The 20,924-nt window shown below is 43.3% G+C and overlaps 1 protein-coding gene across 1 annotated transcript; it reads left to right on the top strand.

The window, feature by feature from the left end:
* Positions 1-4,819: 4,819 nt before the first annotated feature.
* Positions 4,820-20,647, top strand: LOC115140835 (E3 ubiquitin-protein ligase CBL-like). The gene is made up of 10 exons (XM_029679244.2): positions 4,820-5,886; positions 12,354-12,500; positions 14,350-14,506; positions 14,728-14,849; positions 15,657-15,794; positions 17,171-17,390; positions 18,379-18,531; positions 18,674-18,823; positions 18,958-19,016; positions 19,772-20,647. The coding sequence occupies exons 1-10, from the start codon at positions 5,468-5,470 to the stop codon at positions 19,920-19,922; spliced, it is 1,716 nt and encodes a 571-aa protein (XP_029535104.1). The 5' UTR covers positions 4,820-5,467; the 3' UTR covers positions 19,923-20,647.
* The last annotated feature ends 277 nt before the right edge of the window (positions 20,648-20,924 follow it).

Raw genomic sequence — 20,924 nt, 5'->3', positions numbered from 1 at the left:
GTGAGTAAAACATTCCCTCCCTCATTCAACAACCCTCGCAAGGCTGCAGGCACAGACGGCATCCCCAGCCGTATCCTCAGAGCATGCGCAGACCAGCTGGCTGGTGTGTTTACGGACATATTCAATCAATCCTTATCCCAGTCTGCTGTTCCCACATGCTTCAAGAGGGCCACCATTGTTCCTGTTCCCAAGAAAGCTAAGGCAACTGAGCTGAACGACTATCACTCACTTCCGACTAGCACTCACTTCCGACTAGCACTCACTTCCGTCATCATGAAGTGCTTTGAGAGACTAGTCAAGGACTAGTATATCCCCTCCAACCTACCTGGCACACTAGACCCACTCCAATTTGCTTACCGCCCCAATAGGTCCACAGACGATGCAATCGCAACCACACTGCACACTGCCCTAACCCATCTGGACAAGAGGAATACCAATGTGAGAATGCTGTTCATCGACTACAGCTCAGCGTTTAACACCACAGTACCCTCCAAACTCGTCATCAAGCTCGAGACTCTGGGTCTCGACCCCGCCCTGTGCAACTGGGTACTGGACTTCCTGACGGGCCACCCCCAGGTGGTGAGGGTAGGTAACAACATCTCCACCCCGCTGATTCTCAACACTGGGGCCCCACATGGGTGCGTTCTGAGCCCTCTCCTGTACTCCCTGTTCACCCACGACTGCGTGGCCATGCACGCCTCCAACTCAATCATCAAGTTTGCAGACGACACTACAGTGGTAGGCTTGATTACCAACAACAATGAGATGGCCTAACAGGGAGGAGGTGAGGGCCCTTGGAGTGTGGTGTCAGGAAAATAACCTCACACACAACGTCAACAAAAGAAAGGAGATGATCGTGGACTTCAGGAAACAGCAGAGGGAGCACCCCCCATCCACATCGATGGGACAGTAGTGGAGAGTATAGTAAGTTTTAAGTTCCTCGGCGTACACATCACGGACAAACTGAATTGGTCCACCCACACAGACAGCGTGGTGAAGACGGCGCAGAAGCGCCTCTTCAACCTCAGGAGGCTGAAGAAATTCGGCTTGTCACCAAAAGCTCTCACAAATTTGACAGATTCACAATTGAGAGCATCCTGTCGGGCTGTATCACCGCCTGGTACGGCAACTGCTCCGCCCACAACCGTAAGGCTCTCCAGAGGGTAGTGAGGTCTGCACAACGCATCACCGGGGGCAAACTACTTGCCCTTCAGGACACCTACACCACCCGATGTCACAGGAAGGCCATAAAGATCATCAAGGACAACAACCACCCGAGCCACTGCCTGTTCACCCCATTATCATCCAGAAGGCGAGGTCAGTACAGGTGCGTCAAAGCAGGGACCGAGAGACTGAAAAACAGCTTCTATCTCAAGGCCATCAGACTGTTTAACAGCCATCTCTAACATTGAGTGGCTGCTGCCAACATACTGACTCAACTCCAGCCACTTTAATATTGGAAAAATGTATGTAAAAAATGTATCACTAGCCACTTTAAACAATGCCACTTAATAAAATGTTTACATACCCTACATTACTCATCTCATATGTATATACTGTACTCGATACCATCTACTGCGTCTTGCCTATGCTGTTCTGTACCATCACTCATTCATATATCTTTATGTACATATTCTTCATCCCTTTACACTTGTGTGTATAAGGTAGTTGTGAATTGTTAGGTTAGATTACTCGTTGGTTATTACTGCATTGTCGGAACTCGAAGCACAAGCATTTCGCTACACTCGCATTAACATCTGCTAACCATGTGTATGTGACAAATAAGATTTTATTTTATTTGCTGCTTACACCAAATGTTTTTATTTATTTCACCTCTATTTAACCAGGTAGGCCAGTTGAGAACAAGTTGTCATTTACAACTGCGACCTGGCCAAGATGAAGCAAAGCAGTGCGACAAAATCAAACAACACAGAAACAAACGTACAGTCAATAACACAATAGAAAAACATCTATGTACAGTTTGTGCAAATGTAGAAGAGTAGGGAGGTGAGGCAATAAATAAGACATGGAGGCAAAATAATTACAATTTAGCATTAACACTGGAGTGATAGATGTGCAGATGATGATGTGCAAGTAGAGATACTGGGGTGCAAAAGAGCAAGAGGGTAAGTAATAATATGGTATCATCTATTGCATCATCAGCATAATGCAACAGGAGCCAGGATTCGTCGGACTCAGACCAGGTCATGTTTTTCCGCTCCTCAATTGTCCAGTGTTGTTGATCACGTGTCCACTGCAGCCGCTTCTTCTTGTTTTTAGCTGATAGGAGTGGAACCGATGCGTTCTGAGATGCCGTTCTGCACACCACTGTTGTACTGTGCTGTTATTTGCCTGTTTGTGACCCGCCTGTTAGGTTGCACGATTCTTGCCATTCTCCTTTGACCTCTGTCATTAACAAGCTGTTTTTGCCCACAGAACTGGCGCTGACTGTCGTGCGTGAAAAGCCCAGGAGGCCGGCCATTTATGAGATACTGGATATAGCACCACTGGTACTGACGATCATACCACTCTCAAAGTCGCTTAGGTCACTGGGTTTGTCCATTCTAACGTTCAATCGAACAGTAACTGAATGCCTCCATGCCTGTCTGCCTGCTTTATATAGAAGCCATGGCCACCTGACTCACTGTAGGAGCTAACCATTTTCGTGAACGGGGTGGTGTACCTAATAAACTGGCCACTGAGTGTAAATTGACAACAAACTGAATGTGACAGGCACTGGAGAATGATGAAGGGAAGACACTCTGTAAACATTGCAACATACACTTGGAGATCTCTTTGGTGCAGTGAGCAGCCTCACACGCTCGGACTGTGAACTTGTTGCCAGTGTCTCCATCATGTGGATAATGTAAGTATAGCCTGGTTATAAAGAATTCTACCAGGCCAATGCAGTTCCAGTCTCTGCCACTTGTTGGCAGTAGAGACCCAATCATACAGGAAAGGTGCATAGTGGTTTTCTTCATTTGGAAAACTGTGACTTGGCTTCATCATTATCAAGCATTTTATCTTAACACAGCCCATGTCTTTCCAATGTGCTACTGCATAATGATCACTCTACACTAAACCTAACAACCATGCCTAACAGCTGCCAAGAGAATGGTTGCCTTACGATGGCAAGCCTCACACACTCTGCAATGGATTTCCTTATTCATGGTATTTTGGTATTTGTATTTTATTAGGATCCCTATTAGCTGTTGCAAAAGCAGCAGCTACTCTTCCTGGGGTCCAACACAAAGCATGAAACATGACATAATACAGAACTTTAATAGACAACAGCTCAAGGACATTACTACATAAAAACGTTTTTATTTTTTACAAAAGGCACACGTAGCCTACATATCAATACATATACACAAACTATCTAGGTCAAATAAGGGAGAGGCGTTGTGCCCTGATGTGTTGCTTTATCTGCTTTTTTAAACCAGGTTTGCTGTTCACTTGAACAATATGAGATGGAACGGAGTTCCATGCAATAATGGCTCTATATAATACTGTACGCTTTCTTGAATTTGTTCTGGATTTGGGGACTGTGAACTTATTGAAGTTATTCATGAGCTCAACTTGAACTGTAAAAAATCAGACAATATTAAAATATGGACTACAACACTTGACAGTGTGTAATTGTGTACTGTCTGTTGATTTGTGTTTTTTGTCCTGTCAACCAAAAAATATATAAAAACTTGATACAAAAATGAATAGAAAAGATGTATTCATGAGTCTGTGGCAGTTTTTAGACACCTCCAACTTTATCCAATTGGGATGGCATTTACTGTTCTCTCTAGGTCGTTTCCCTTTTCAAACGTTACAACAGAGAAGAATATGGTGCTAACAGTTAAATGCCATGTATTTTCTGCTTGGTCCCACGGTCTCACAAAGGGAAGACAGCAGTTGAGAGCTGCTTTACACATTAAACATCACTGGGCCTTGACCTGCAGTGCAATGACTTCACATACATGCTGTAGCACAGTGCTCTTCATCTTTGTGACAGCTAATCACTATACGTTTCCACTACTCTCTCTCTCTATACTCTCTTTTTCTCTTCTCTCTCTACTATCTCTCTTTCTTACCACCCTCTACACGACACACTCTCCTTGTGGGTATCCCCTGTTTCCTCTTCCCCCATACTTTCTTAGTAATCGATTACCTCTAAGCCCAAACCTATCTCAGCCTCACTCCACCTTCACACACAAAGACAACAAACCTGTTCATCTGGCTGCAAACCCGGAAGAACATCAAAGAAAGAGAGAGCGAGAGCATGAGAAAGTGACACAAAACAGAGAGAGAGAGAGAGAGAGAGAGAGAGAGAGAGAGGGACCAGCCAGAGTCAGACTGAGACATAAAAAATGTTTCCGTTGTGCTGCAAAGAGAGCCTGGGGTCTATATCTGAGACACCATTTGTATGTTGTAGATGAAATCAGAGAGCGTTACGCCACTTGGGGGGAGAGATAGTGCCTGGGCACGAGAGCGTAAAATGTTGCCTAAGAAGGGGTGGAGAGAACAGGGCAGGAGAGGGGTTGAGATTGAAGGGGAGGAGAGAACAGGGCAGGAGAGGGGTTGAGATTGAAGGGGAGGAGAGAACAGGGCAGGAGAGGGGTTGAGTAAGAAGGGGAGGAGAGAACAGGGCAGGAGAGGGGTTGAGTAAGAAGGGGAGGAGAGAACAGGGCAGGAGAGGGGTTGAGTAAGAAGGGGAGGAGAGAACAGGGCAGGAGAGGGGTTGAGATTGAAGGGGAGGAGAGAACAGGGCAGGAGAGGGGTTGAGATTGAAGGGGAGGAGAGAACAGGGCAGGAGAGGGGTTGAGATTGAAGGGGAGGAGAGAACAGGGCAGGAGAGGGGTTGAGATTGTTTAGGAAGGGTGAGTGGTTATTTGTCTGTCTTGTTCTGCCCTCCCTTGCTCTCTCTCTCTTTCAGAGTTTCCTCTTTACACTTACTCTTTACAAAATGACCTGGAAAGAGACTGTTCCTAAAAAATCTTGGCTACTTCTGGAAAACTGACCAAAGAAATTGAGGATTTATGAATTGAGGACTTGATGAATGTAGGCTTGAAAACAAACATTTTTGAGAGATTGTTTGTAAACAGTTTTGAGAGATTATTTGTTTGTGCTTTTCTGGACAAGACGTTTCCCCTCCACTCTTTCTAAACCACAGCAGTTGTCTTCATTCCTGTTGGACTATGGTATATTCTGGCGCTCTGCCCCTATCTGGGTTACCTGATTTCATTGGATTATTCTTTGGATTACTGAGGAACACTGGTGAAGATATATTGTATAAAGTGTGCTCTTTTCAACCAAAGCTGTCAACCATAAAGATAGAATGACATTTACCAAACCGTCCATGCCATACATGCCAGACATCTAGACCACTCCCTCATTCAACTGTCATAGATAGGGCTGCGCTGAACTGATCCCACTCGGACTAACACACCACAACCAGGAATCCCTCCTCAGGACAATGGCCACGGGAGGGAACGGGCTAGGATCTGACCGGAGCCTGAAATCCACCTCCCAGCCGCCCAGTGCCTCTGACCGGAGCCTGAAATCCACCTCCCAGCCGCCCAGTGCCTCTGACCGGCGGCAGGTGGACAAGGCCCTGAAGAGGCTGGAGAAGCTGCATCGGCTGTGTACCAACCCCAGGCTGGGCCTGAGGAACAGCCCCCCGTACCTCCCCGATGTGGTCTCAGAGACAGCCACGCTGCTCACCCAGGTGTGGGAGCCGTACAGGGGGCCTGCAGCTGGGGGGCAGGCCCCCCGGGGGGACGAGGGGGAGTACCTGAGGATCCATGCAAGACACCTGCTGGATAAGACTAAGCGGGCCGTGCTGCTGTTTAAAGAGGGGCGCGATAAGATGTTCGAGGAGATGTCCAGCTACAGGTGAGAGAGAACAACAAGGGTTGGGACATAACTTGATATATTTGGTTCTGAACGATATCTTTGTAAAAACTCAAACGGCTCAAAAAGTTACCTGCATGTGTCTCCAGTTAGGATTTGGAGCTTAATCCAATTACCATACGTTTTGTCAGTGTTGGGGAAGCTACTCTAAAAATATAGTTTACCAAGCTACCGATTACTTTACACTGAAAGAAGTTGAGCAACACTAAAGCTACCCTTAAGAAAATATAGTTTACTACAGTGTATAAAACATTAGGAACACTTTCCAAATATTAATTAACTTGCACCCCCTTTGCCCTCAGAACAGCCTCAATTCGTCGGGTAATGGACTCTACAAGGGGTCGAAAGCGTTTCAATGGGATGCTGGACCAAGTTTACAGTGATATTCTGTCTGTAGTGTATAGTCTAGCAGACAGGCTGCATACGTTCGTGCCATGTGAGGAGCCAGGGGGAGAGTTCAGTCCAGGCTGAGAGACATGATGCTCGCCACAATGATGTGACTATCAGATAGACCTGTGCTAGATAACAAAATAACCCTATTGCCAAGCCTGAGAACCATTTTTGTTTTAATGTTTATTAGATTTGTCAGTGATAATCGCAAGTAAATGACTATATACAGTGAGGGAAAAAAGTATTTGATCCCCTGCTGATTTTGTACGTTTGCCCACTGACAAAGAAATGACCAGTCTACAATTTTAATGGCAGGTTTATTTGAACAGTGAGAGACAGAATAACAAACAAAATATCCAGAAAAACGCATGTCAACATTTTTTATAAATTGATTTGCATTTTAATGAGGGAAATAAGTATTTGACCCCTCTGCAAAACATTACTTAGTACTTGGTGGCAAAACCCTTGTTGGCAATCACAGAGGTCAGACGTTTCTTGTAGTTGGCCACTAGGTTTGCACACATCTCAGGAGGGATTTTGTCCCACTCCTCTTTGCAGATCTTCTCCAAGTCATTAAGGTTTTGAGGCTGATGTTTGGCAACTCGAACCTTCAGCTCCCTCCACAGATTTCCTATGGGATTAAGGTCTGGAGACTGGCTAGGCCACTCCAGGACCTTAATGTCCTTCTTCTTGAGCTACTCCTTTGTTGCCTTGGCCATGTGTTTTGGGTCATTGTCATGCTGAAATACCCATCCACGACCCATTTTCAATGCCCTGGCTGAGGGAAGGAGGTTCTCACCCAAGATTTGACGGTACATGGCCCTGTCCATCGTCCCTTTGATGCGGTGAAGTTGTCCTGTCCCCTTAGTTGTCCTGTCCCCACTGTCAAACCTCCATGTTTGACAGTGGGGATGGTGTTCTTGGGGTCATAGGCAGCATTCCTCCTCCTCCAAACAGTTGAGTTGATGCCAAAGACCTCCATTTTGGTCTCATCTGACCATAACACTTTCACCCAGTTGTCATCTGAATCATTCAGATGTTCAGCAAACTTCAGACGAGAATCTATATGTGCTTTCTTGAGCAGGGGGATGTTGCAGGCGCTGCAGGATTTCAGTCCTTCACGGCGTAGTATGTTACCAATTGTTTTCTTGGTGACTATGGTCCCAGCTGCCTTGAGATCATTGACAAGATCCTCCCGCGTAGTTCTGGGCTGATTCCTCACTGTTCTCATGATCATTGCAACTCCACGAGGTGAGATCTTGCATGGAGCCCCAGGCCGAGGGAGATTAACAGTTCTTTTGTGTTTCTTCCATTTGCAAATAATCACACCAACTGTTGTCACCTTCTCACCAAGCTGCTTGGCGATGGTCTTGTAGCCCAATCCAGCCTTGTGTTGGTCTACAATCTTGTCCCTGACATCCTTGGAGAGCTCTTTGGTATTGGCCATGGTGGAGAGTTTGGAATCTGATTTATTGATTGCTTCTGTGGACAGGTATCTTTTATACAGGTAACAAACTGAGATTAGGAGCACTCCCTTTAAGAGTGTGCTCCTAATCTCAGCTCATTACCTGTATAAAAGACACCTGGGAGCCAGAAATCTTTCTGATTGAGAGGGGGTAAAATACATATTTCCCCATTAAAATGCAAATCAATTTATAACATTTTTGACATGCGTTTTTCTGGATTTTTTTGTTGTTTATCTGTCTCTCACTGTTCAAATAAACCTAGCATTAAAATTATAGACTGATCATTTCTTTGTCAGTGGGCAAACATACAAAATCAGCAGGGGATCAAATACTTTTTCCCCTCACTGTAGGATAGTCTGTAACCCCAAACAAAAATCTTAAACACACTCCACAATACTTTTATATAAAGCCTGCCAAGCTCTTTTGGCAATGTCAGATGACCATACTGTGTCAGGACAAAACAAGACTTTTAGCCCATACCGATAACTTTGTCTAGCAATTCTAAACTATGAAATATTTCCCAATATAGACACAATGTACAAAACATTAGGAACACCTTCCTAACACCTTCCTAATATTGAAGGAAGGTGTTACTCAGAACAGCCTCAATTCTTTGGGGCATGGACTCTACAGGGTGTCGAAAGCTTTCCACAGGATGCTGGCCCATATTGACTCCAATGCTTCCCACAGTTGTGACAAGTTGGCTGGATGTATTTTGGGTGGTGGACCATTTTTGATACACATAGGAAACTGTTGAGCATGAAAAACTCAGCAGCGTTGCAGTTCTTGACACACTCAAAGCGGTGCGCCTGGCACCTACTACCATACCCCGTTCAAAAACACTAAAATATTTTGTCTTGCCCATTCACCCTTTGAATGGCACATACACAATCCATGTCTCAATTGTCTCAAGGCTTAAATATCCTTCTGTAACCTGTCTCCTCTTCATCTACACTGAAGTGGATTTAACAGGTGACATCAATAAGGGATCATAGCTTTCACCTGGATTCACCTGGTCAGAGCTAAATGTTTTGTACACTCAGTGTACAATTCTAATATTTAATTCTGAAATGTCATAGACTACAAATTGCAAGACAAGATCACTTTGGGGTCATATGTTAACAGAATGAGTTATTAAGGCTATTAAACACAAAACTATGTTTCAAGTGGGAATTAGGCAGGTCTGATGCCAAAAAAGGAAGGAAATTTCCTTTTTTCTGCTACACCTATATATATATATATGTTTATTTTTTTCCAAATAAAAAGTGTCTAGTCCCAATAGTTAGCTACATCACAACATTACAAAAAAGTAATTAATTACTAAAAACACTACCAATATTTGAATTGGGTTCAACTACCACCAAGCTACTGCTAAATGTAGTTGAATTACTAGTTGAACCACATGGAGTTCACTACTCTCCAACACTGCACACTGCACTGTTTCTTACATTTGTTAATTACTCAAAGTACAAAATTAAACAAACATTTCTCAATTATATATCTACCGCTAAACACACAACATTTTTACAATAATACAAAAAGGTCTGTATTATCTGTGAAGTCAAGAAAAAGCTATGAGCTATGTGTAGTTTCACTAATGGTAAGAAGAGCAGGGCTTGGCTACAGATGCATGTTCAGTGCAATGCAGTACAGCAGGACTGGCAAGTCTTAACACAACTGTTATTCCCTTCGCTCCTTGTCGTCCGTATTTTGCTCTCTGAATCTACAGAATGTGTGTATCATGAAATCACATCAATTTGCATTATGCCTTGTCATAACAAAAATGTAAATTAACAACTGAGAGAGGCAGATTATTGTTAGTTTATATTAATAACACCCACATACAATGAAACAAACATTGACACCTACTCGCCCACACTCTCCTTCAAACCCTTCTCTGTTCGTAGAAAGCAACACAGAAACAAACATAGACGTTTCTCTGTTCTTATACGTTCTTACACACGGCCCACGCCTGGGTAAAATGCCGTAGTTTGCTTTAAAGCTAAATTCAATGGCAGGGTCCCTGCAGGTGCAATTCCAATTAACCACAGTTGTTGCAGCAATAAGTAACAGCTATAAGGTAGATATTGTATATTACATTAGTGATAATAGTATATTGCAAAAACTGGTAACTATGCCACATGTACTGTTGCCTTGTTGGTCTTCAGTGAGTGGCAGGCACATAGTACTATCACGCGTACAGTATCAATGCCATGCAAGCTCTTTTTTTCAAATAAGAAGTTGCTATGCTTTACACACACCATTGAGCTCAACTGTAGACAGGATGTAGTGAATGAGTGAGGTGGAAATTAAGAAATGAACATGGTCAACCAGGTTAGGTAAGGATGGAAACTTCAGTCCTGCTCTCAACTGCCCGTACAACCAGAGAGATGAGAGAATGGTTGAGACGGTGAGTGGAACACACAGTAAGAGGTTTGTGGCCGGATCTTTCCTGTCCCTGGCAGGCTGATAATAGACACACACTAAGAGAAGAGCCACACAGTAACCTTTGAGTGTCTTGTTGGTTGGTCAAGTTGCTAACGGAAAATTCTGTTTCTGCGGCACAAAACGAACAAGGACAGGAAGACCTAGACTGTGACATCCTGTTTGTACAAGCATGAGTGTACCTGTGTGTGTGTGTGTGTGTGTGTGTGTGTGTGTGTGTGTGTGTGTGTGTGTGTGTGTGTGTGTGTGTGTGTGTGTGTGTGTGTGTGTGTGAGAGAGAGAGAGAGAGAGAGAGCAATACAGAAATACGTTACGGAGAAAGGAACAGCCAAGTCAGAAATCAGCTCAAAGTAATTGAAGAATCCATAGAAGCTAACCACTTCTGGGAAAATTGGAAAACTCTGAACGAACAACAACACAAAGAGTTATCTATCCAAAATGAAGATGTATGGATGAACCACTTCTCCAATCTTTTTGGCTCTATAACAAAGAACAAACAGCAAAACATATACACTACCGTTCAAAAGTTTGGGGTCACTTAGAAATGTCCTTGTTTTAGACCTGGGCTCTGACAGTAAATCTCAGTAAGACAAAGGTAATGGTGTTCCAAAAAAGGTCCAGTTGTCAGGACCACAAATACAAATTCCATCTAGACACTGTTGCCCTACAGCACACAAAAAATATACATACCTCAGCCTAAACATCAGCACCACAGGTAACAATACATACCTCAGCCTAAACATCAGCGCCACAGGTAACTTCCACAAAGCTGTGAACGATCTGAGAGACAAGGCAAGAAGGGCCTTCTATGCCATCAAAAGGAACATAAAATTTGACATACCAATTAGGATCTGGCTAAGAATATTTGTTCAGTGCAACCAACCAAGAATTCACAAAATGGGACAATCACCAAATTGAGACTCTGTATTCAGAATTCTGCAAAAATGTCATCAGTGTACAAAGTAAAACACCAAATAAGGCATGAAATAGGCCAATACCCGCTAATGATCAAAATCCAGAAAAGAGACGTTAAATTCTGCAACCACCTAAAACGAAGCGATTCCTAAACCTTCCACAACAAAGCCATCACCTACAGAGAAATGAACCTGGAGAAGAGTCCCCTAAGCAAGCTGGTCCTGGGGCTCTGTTCACAAACACAAACAGATCCCACAGAGCCACAGGACAGCAACACAATTAGACCCAACCAAATCATGAGAAAACAAAAAGATAATTACTTGACAGATTGAAAAGAATTTACAAAAAAACTGAGCAAACTAGAATGCTATTTGGCCCTAAACAGAGAGTACACAGTGGCAGAATACCTGACTACTGTGACTGACCCACAATTAAGTAAATCTTTGACTATATACAGACTCAGTGAACATGGCCTTGCTATTGAGAAAGGCCACCGTAGGCAGACATGGCTCTCAAGAGAAGACAGGCTATGTGCACACTGCCCACAAAAGGAGCTGGAAACTGAGCTGCACTTCTTAACCTCCTGCCAAATGTATGACCATATTAGATACACATTTTCCCTCAGATTACACAGACCCACAAAGAATTCTAAAACAAATCCAATTTTGATAAACTCTCATATCTGTTGGGTGAAATACCACAGTGTGCCATCACAGCAGCAAGATTTGTGACCTGTTGCCACAAGAAAAGGGCAACCAGTGAAGAACAAACACCATTGTAAATAAAACCTACATTTCTGTTTATTTATTTTCCCTTTTGTACTTTAACTATTTGCACATCATTACAACACTGTATATAGACATAATATGACATTTGAAATGTTTTTATTCGTTTGGAACTTTTGTGAGTGTAATGTTTCCTGTTAATTTGTTATGGTTTATTTAACTTTTGTTTATTATCTATTTCACTTGCTTTGGCAATGTTAACATATGTTTCCCATGCCAATAAACCCCCTTAAATTGAATTGAACTGAGAGAGAGAGAAAGAGAGGGATACATTACTGCTTGTTAGAGGGTACAATACCCATTATGTCTATGAGATCTAAAGTTTATTTTAATTCTAGCTGCCACTGTTGCATTTTAAGCTATGGACCAGAAAGCCTACCCTTATCACCCTAGTTGATACATTGTAAAAAGATAAGAATAGCTTAATGTTATTTTCTGTCATTCACAGGAGAAACTTGACCAAGCTGTCCCTGCTCTTCAGTCACATGCTCTGGGAGCTACGGGCCATGTTTCCCGAGGGAAGCTTTCAAGGTGACACCTTTAGGCTGACTAAGACAGAGGCCGGAGAGTTCTGGAGGCGAGCATTTGGAACCAAGTGAGTGTTGGGTGGGGTAACAGTGGAACTAGAATGGAATAAGGGACGTGGGCTTGACAGAACATTCCACAAATAGGAACAGTATATTTGTATATACACTACTGGTCAAAAGTTTTAGAACACCTACTCATTCAAGGATTCTTCTTTATTTTGACTATTTTCTACATTGTAGAATAATAGTGAAGACATCAAAACTATGAAATAACACATATGGAATCATGTAGGAACCAAAAAAGTGTTAAACAAATCTAAATATATTTTATATTTGAGATACTTCAAATAACCACCCTTTGCCCTGATGACAGTTTTGCACACTCTTGACATTCTCTCAACCAGCTTCACCTGGAATGCTTTTCCAACAGTCTTGAAGGAGTTCCCACATATGCTGAGCACTTGTTGGCTGCTTTTCCTTCACTCTGTGGTCCGACTCATCCCAAACCATCTCAATTTGGTTGAGGTCGGGGGATTGTGGAGGTCAGGTCATCTGATGCAGCCCTCCATCTCCTTCTTGGTCAAATAGCCCTTACACAGCCTGAAGGTGTGTTTTGGGTCATTGTCCTGTTGAAAAACAAATGATAGTCCCACTAATCCCAAACCAGATGGGATGGCGTATCACTGCAGAATGCTGTGGGAGCCATGCTGGTTAAGTGTGCCTTGAATTCCAAACAAATCACAGACACTGTCACTAGCAAAGCACCCCCACATCACAACACCTTCTCCTCCATGCTTTACAGTGGGAAATACACATGCAGAGATCATCCGTTCACCCGCACCGCGTCTCACAAAGAGATGGCAGGTTGGAACTAAAAATCTCCAAAGGAGAAGGACACATTTCCACCGGTCTAATGTCAATTTCTCATGTTTCTTGGCCCAAGCAAGTCTCTTCTTATTATTGGTGTCCTTTAGTAGTGATTTCTTTGCAGCAATTCGACCATGAAGGCCTGATTCACACAGTCTCCCCTGAACAGTTGATGTCGAGATGTGTCTGTTACTTGAACTCTGTGAAGCATTTATTTGGGCTGCAATTTCTGAGGCTGGTAACTCTAATGAACTTATCCAGAGGTAACTCTGGGTCTTCCATTGCTGTGGCGGTCCTCAAGAGAGCCAGTTTAATCATTGCGCTTGATGGGTTTTGCGACTGCACTTGAAGAAACTTTCAAAGTTCTTGAAATTTTCCGTATTGACTGACCTTCATGTCTTAAAGTAATGATGGACTGTCGTTTCTCTTTGCTTATTTGAGCTGTACTTGCCATAATATGGACTTGGTCCTTACCAAATAGGGCTATCTTCTGTATACCACCCCTACCTGGTCACAACACAACTGATTGGCTCAAACACATTTAGAAGGAAAGAAATTCCACAAATCAACTTTTAAGAAGGAACACCTGTTAAATGAAATGCATTCCAGGTGACTACCTCATGAAGCTGATTGAGAGAATGCCAAGAGTGTGCAAAGATGTCATCAAGGCAAACAGTGGCTTTGAAGAATCTCAAATATAAAATATAGATCGATTTTTTGTTTACCCCATGATTCCATGTGTTATTTCATTGTTTTATGTCTTCACTGTTATTCTACAATGTAGGAGATAGTAACAAATGAAGAAAAACCCTTGAGTGAGTAGGTGTTCTAAAACTTTTGACCAGTTGTGTAGGCAGTTTTTTTCTAGTCTTGTGAAAAGTATTCTGTTCCTCCACTTGTGTTTTCACTCCTCTCACTTTCACTCTCTTTTCTCTCTCTCATTTTCCTTCTTCCTTTATCTCACACCCCTCTCTCCCTCTCCTCCCCTCCTCTCTCCCTCTCCTCCCCTCCTCTCTCCCTCTCCTCCCCTCCTCTCATTCTCTCTCCTAGGTGTATTGTACAGTGGAGCAGTTTTAAGCAGCATCTCCGTAGGGTCCATGGCTTTGAAGAGGGGATGGAGTCCATGGCTCTAAAGTCCACTGTAGATCTCACCTGTAACAACCACATCTCAGTGTTCGAGTTTGACATCTTCACCAGGCTATTCCAGGTACATGTGATCCATATATGTTAGCCCTGTTCTAAGTAGCCCTACATCCTGGTTAATTAGACACCTCACATAATGTTCAGTGAACATGCATTCTGTCACTTTCCAAGACGTCTATCCCATTCTTTCTCTCCTACTGTCTAAAGAAAGCCAAAACATTCCAAAGTGGAAAAAATAACACATATTTCAACTGATAGTAAATATGTCCTCCCCTCTCCTGTCAGCCCTGGAGGTCTCTTCTGAGGAACTGGAACCAGTTGGCAGTGACCCATCCCGGTTACATGGCCTTCCTCACCTACGACCAGGTCAAAGCCCGCCTCCAAAACTACCTGCACCGGCCCGGGAGGTGAGGACAGGAGAGATTGTTTGGAGGTGGATGGGTTGGGGTGTGGCGAGAGAGAGTAGATGAAGGGAAGGAACCGCGGGATAGGAAAGAGAGGAGATGTACCATACCCTACAACAATATCTGCAATGATTACTTTTAATGGGACACACTGTCATTACACTGTCATTATAATTATAGTGATAGTAAAGAATGATACCTAGATAAGTAGAGGTAACTGCCAAAATAATGGAAACACTTGAGGAAATGAGGGGTACAACGTATAATGAAAGAAGGTGCTTCCACACAGGTGTGGTTTCTGTGCTAATTAAGCAATTGGCATCCCATTATGCTTAGGGTCATGTACAAAAATGCTGGGCAGGCCATTATTTTGCCCATTATTTTGGCTACTATGGCTATAAGATGACACCCACTGGGCATGAGAGGTCACTGAATGGTTTGATGAGCATGAAAACAATGTAAACCATATGCCATGGCCCTCTTAGTCACCAGATCTCAACCTAATTGAATGCTTATGGGAGATTCTGGAGCGGCGCCTGAGGCACCGTTTTCAACCACCATCAACAAAACACCAAATTATTGAATTTCTCATGGAAGAATGGTGTCGCATCCTTCCAATAGAGTTCCAGACACTTGTAGAATCTATTCCAATGATGCATTGAAGCTGTTCTGGCTCGTGGTGGCCCAACGCCCTGATAAGATACTTTATGTTGGTGTTTCCTTTATTTTGGCGGTTACCTGTATTTCATGGTCAAATCTGTATGTACTTCAGTAAAGACGTTTCCATGTGAACTCTGTATCTCTGTCCAGCTACATCTTTCGTCTGAGCTGCACTCGGATGGGCCAGTGGGCCATTGGTCATGTGACTGGTGATGGTGGCATCGTACAGACGATCCCCCAGAATACACCTCTCTACCAGGCCCTCATCCAGGGCTTCACGGAGGGCTGGTGAGTAAACACACACATGGACACACCACAGGAGGTTGGTGGAACCTTAATTGGGTAGGACAGGCTTGTGGTCATGACTGGAGTGTAATCAGTGGAATGGTATCAAATACATCAAACACATGGTTTCCATGGTTTCCAGGTGTTTGATGCCATTTCATTTGCGACGTTCCGGCCATTATTATGAGCCGTCCTCCCCTCAGGAGCCTCCACTGACACACACACCAGTGATGCGATGGCTTTAGAGCATAAGCCTAAGCTTTATGGCCTAACTGTACGAGTGCTAAATAGTGTACACTCCAATCGCTTATGGTAACTGGCAGAAAAAGCTCACTTCAATACATGGAGGCAAAAAGGACAATGCCAGAGTTGAATTCAATTAGAGAAAAGCTGTGAAATGAAGAGTTGGAAATAAAGAGAAGGGAGGGCCAGAAAAGTCATGTTTGGGAAAGATTTGTGAAGTGATAACAGAGGATGATAGCAGTGTGATGTTATGTGATTTATGTGTGATGATTGTGAGACTCTATACAAATTCCACAGTCACAAGATGGGGACTTCAAATAGGCCCATGGCAAGTCAAAGGAACTGTAGCCTACTGTTCAAATGTGTTGAATGGAAAACTAAATCTGGACACTAACAGTACGTCTATAGCCTCTCACATAGCCTTAATATTAACTCCTGCACAATTAAGCATTTCTTGCAGTAAAATGATACACCAAATGTAGGCAACATTTTGACTTGGGAACAGGAGTTGTGGTGGTTCATTTCTTTACTATCAAATGAGGAGAGACAAACCTATCACACAAGTCAGAGTTCTACTTCAACTAAATCTTTAATAATAAGAGCTTTGCAATAGCAATGACTTGTCAACGATTCACCATTTCTAATGATCCGTTGAGAGTCAAAAGTACAAAGGTCTTTTATAGCCAAGATACACCCCCTTTCAACCTACATGACGAACAACAGATACATAGAATGTGTCACAAGGTTAAGACTCCAAACGGGAACCATCTCTCCCTGGCACGGTATAGAGCAGAAAAGTTAACTCGTGCTCTGGAATGCTCTTTAGGTTTTATCACCCAAAGACATTATACATTTCCTCTGTCAGTGTTATCTCATAGAGGCCCATCCTCAGTAGAACACACACACAATAGTTAACAGAATACTCTGTTCTGTCGAATGAAACAATCATTTGATGCAATAAAAGCATTATAACATAATTTTGCAATATTTCCATGACAGAGTGCTGATGGGTTATTAAAAATTGTGGGCGGGTGCAGGTGAACAAACTGCTGACCAACACTCACACACAACAATTGCACAAGCCTGTTATCGTTTTACATAATGTGTGTGTAATTCTGTGTTGTGTTTGTCTGCAGCTATCTTTACCCTGACGGACGTGATGTGAACCCAGACCTCACCAGTCTGTGTGAACCAGCACAGAGAAGCAGGGTCAAAGTCACAGAGGACGAGTATGAGATGTACTGTGAGATGGGTAGTACCTTCCAGCTGTGTAAGATCTGTACAGAGAGAGACAAGGACACACGCATCCAGCCCTGCGGACACCTGCTGTGCCAACCCTGCCTCACAGGATGGCAGGTATGCCTACTCTGTGATTGACGACGTCACCAACAAAATCCTCAAAGTCAAACCACACATCGTTCACTCACACAATGTCTCTGACATCACCCAGCCACATCCTCTTGTATTAATATACATAATCAACATACCAATTTGGGTTAACTGTATGGAATTGGTTTTTGGTCAGACAGTTAATGTCTTCCCATCCACCTGTCAATCAGTCAGTTAGTCAGTTAGTTAGTCAGTCAGTCAGTTAATCTGTCAGTCAGTTTGTCAGTAGGCTAGTCTGTCCATCTGTGCGTCAGTCAGTGAGCCAGCCCACTACACATCAGTAGGTGAACCGGCGTAGCAGCATGTAGAGCAGTATTATTGGCCATCATGTCCTAACATGTGGGTTAGGACTTCCTGTGTGAGCCGACGCGTACATCTTCCTCATGATACACTCACACTGAGGAAACTCACCCTTAGAGTTTCCACTCCTCACCGGGTCACACACTCTCACACACTGACACACACGGTCACAGTCACACTTCAGGGGACAAGAAGAAACAGTAGATTCGATTTGAACAGAATACTCCGGTTTTTACCAGTGAACTACGGTAGAATGCTCAATCTTTATTTGATATGCTAAACCAGTTGCTTTACTGTAAGTGTAGCTTCATGCAAATAACACACAGAAAGGACATTATTATGGGTATTGTAGTTTCAGCATGGGAAATATATCTGCTCGGGAATGCTCTTGACAAATTACTGCATCATCCCAGGGATCTTTTTGACATATAGCAATCATTTTTCTCTCTGCATTGTTGGGAAGGGCCCGGAAGTATTTCACTGTTAGTCTATACCTGTTGTTACGAAGTATGTGACAAATAAAATGTGAATTGATTTGATACAACAATACACAAACGTACACAGACATGTGAGTTTCCACACATTAACAGACAGTACAGATGTGTAGATCATGTTTTTTCTGTTTTACCTGGTGTGATCATTCCATGTGTTGCAGAAGTCGGATGGACACACCTGCCCATACTGTCGCTGTGACATCAGAGGGACAGAGTCCATTCTGGTGGATCCTTACCTGTCTGTCAGCGAGGAAGAGGAAGATGACCTGGAGGATGTACAGCTAGTCATGAAAAACCTGGCCTATATGAAGAGGGTGTGTTTTGTTGTGTGTGGGGGTGGGGTGGGATTATCTTTTACTGTCTCTGCCTCGGGGGGTTTTCTCTTGCATTGACTCTCCTTTCAACTTCTCTCTCTCTCTCTCTCTCTCTCTCTCTCGCTCTCTCTCTCTGATGCAGATGTCGTCTGAAGAGTACCAGTTCCCCAGCTCTCGCCTCGTTCCACCCCTCCCTCCCAAACACAGCACCTTCTCCCACTGCCCTTCCCCACAAGCCCCCTTACGGCCCTCCGATATACTGGCCAAATACTCCCACTCTAACTCACGTTCTGTAAGTTCCCCCATATACCCACTCTACAGAATTAATAGTAACAGTACCACAATGGAAAGAAGAAGTCTAACCCATATTCACTGATAACTGGGGCTTCGGTAGACAGCTAAAAGTGTGTCCTTATTCCACCACAGGCTCACAGTGACACCCCCTCAGACAGAGCGCTCACACACCACACTGCCAGCACTAACAGGTGAGCTCTAAATGCCTACTACAGTGGATGGATAACTGCATTTTAGGCTTTTAAGACTTATGGAAGATGTCTGTCAGAAATAAAATAATTGTGTATTGTAGCCTACATCCTAAAGAAGCTGAGGAGATAGACAAATAAAATAATTGTGTACTGTAGCCTACATCCTGAAGAAGCTCAGGAGATAGACAAATAAAATAATTGTGTACTGTAGCCTACATCCTGAAGAAGCTCAGGAGATAGACAAATAAAATAATTGTGTATTGTAGCCTACATCCTAAAGAAGCTCAGGAGATAGACAAATAAAATAATTGTGTACTGTAACCTACATCCTGAAGAAGCTCAGGAGATAGACAAATAAAATAATTGTGTACTGTAACCTACATCCTAAAGAAGCTCAGGAGATAGACAAATAAAATAATTGTGTACTGTAACCTACATCCTAAAGAAGCTCAGGAGATAGACAAATAAAATAATTGTGTACTGTAACCTACATCCTAAAGAAGCTCAGGAGATGTAAAAAATGTTAGCTCACTGTTTGTTCCTCCCTTGGTCTGATGTTTACTGGCCATAGCCATACAGTTTACTGAATACATTTTTTATAAACACTTTTGGTTTGTATGGTTTGCTCAATAACCTGAAACCCCACCACTTTGTGTGTGACCTAATGCTACACAACTAAATAAAATTCATTTGGTTACAGTACTTCCTCATTGAATTTGATTGGCAGCTCTTGTGTTCCTTCTCCTCTCCTTAAGATGCCAGTGGGAGGAGCTAGCTAGTAGTGAGGAGGAGAATTCTGGGGGGTTCAGACAACCGCCCACACTCCCAATCTCTCACAGGCCAGCCATGCCTGTCCCCAATGGGACTTTCAAAAAGTGTGTGTTTATTATTAGCGTAACACAATAATATGCTTGCTGTACATAAAATAGTAAATGTGGCCACAAGTACCATGTTTTAATTGTAAACATTATTTGTATAGCACCTTGTATACAGTATTAGCTTTCCAGAGTGTTAAAAGATGACGGTGGTGAATGCTGTTGTGTTCTCTGTGTAACAGTGAGGATGCTGTCTCAGAGCCAAACTTCCACTCCTGTTCCGTCTCCTCCCAGTCCTGTGGAGAGGGTGAGTATCGGAGAGGAGAGGGGAGGAAGTGGAGGGCTGTTCTATACCATAATAAAGTATTTTACAGGGGCTTTTCCACTTACTGTAACACACACTTGACCCCTCACTAACCTCTCTCTATCTATCGATAGATATCGATCTATTGATCTATTGATCTAACATTTCTCTTGAAGGTGGAGCAGCCTGGGAAGGGGCTTCAGATTCAGTGAAACAGAAGAAGAGGTACAAAGAAAGGAGTGAAAGGATGTCAGAGCTCGGGTACAGCCAGAGAGAGCGGGAGAGAACCATGTCCTCCTGACGCTGGGAGAAAAGATAAGCACAACATCTCTGACTCAAGAATGGATGGATAATTGGAATAAGAAAGGTTGATTTCCACTGTTCCTGATAAACAGCCATTGTTAATCTTATGTACCTTATGTATATGTATCTTATGTATGCCTTAATATGGAGGGAGAATGCCCTGTTGATAAACTAATAATGACATCAAAGTGAATGGAGAAGGACAGACTGATGGAGCAACTCACTGATACCCTCTGCTGCACAGCAAACAGAGTAAGCTGCTACACAGCAAACAGAGTAAGCTGCTGCACAGCAAACAGAGTGAGCTGCTGCACAGCAAACAGAGTAAGCTGCTGCACAGTAAACAGAGTGAGCTGCTACACAGCAAACAGAGTGAGCTGATGCACAGCAAACAGAGTAAGCTGATGCACAGCAAACAGAGTAAGCTGCTGCACAGCAAACAGAGTGAGCTGCTGCACAGTAAACAGAGTGAGCTGCTGCACAGCA

The sequence above is a fragment of the Oncorhynchus nerka genome, linkage group LG14, assembly GCF_034236695.1.
Source record: "Oncorhynchus nerka isolate Pitt River linkage group LG14, Oner_Uvic_2.0, whole genome shotgun sequence".
In the NCBI taxonomy this organism is placed as follows: Eukaryota; Metazoa; Chordata; class Actinopteri; order Salmoniformes; family Salmonidae; genus Oncorhynchus; species Oncorhynchus nerka.
Note: the sequence above shows the minus strand (reverse complement) of the source record. Positions and strands in the feature narration are given on the sequence as shown.

Excerpts from the sequence above, each read along its gene's own strand:
- LOC115140835 (XM_029679244.2), top strand. The coding sequence starts at position 5,468 with ATGGCCACGGGAGGGAACGGGCTAGGATCTGACCGGAGCCTGAAATCC. Across the intron at positions 17,391-18,378 it reads CCTGCCTCACAGGATGGCAG|AAGTCGGATGGACACACCTG; the intron begins GTATGCCTACTC and ends CATGTGTTGCAG. Across the intron at positions 19,017-19,771 it reads CACACTGCCAGCACTAACAG|ATGCCAGTGGGAGGAGCTAG; the intron begins GTGAGCTCTAAA and ends CCTCTCCTTAAG.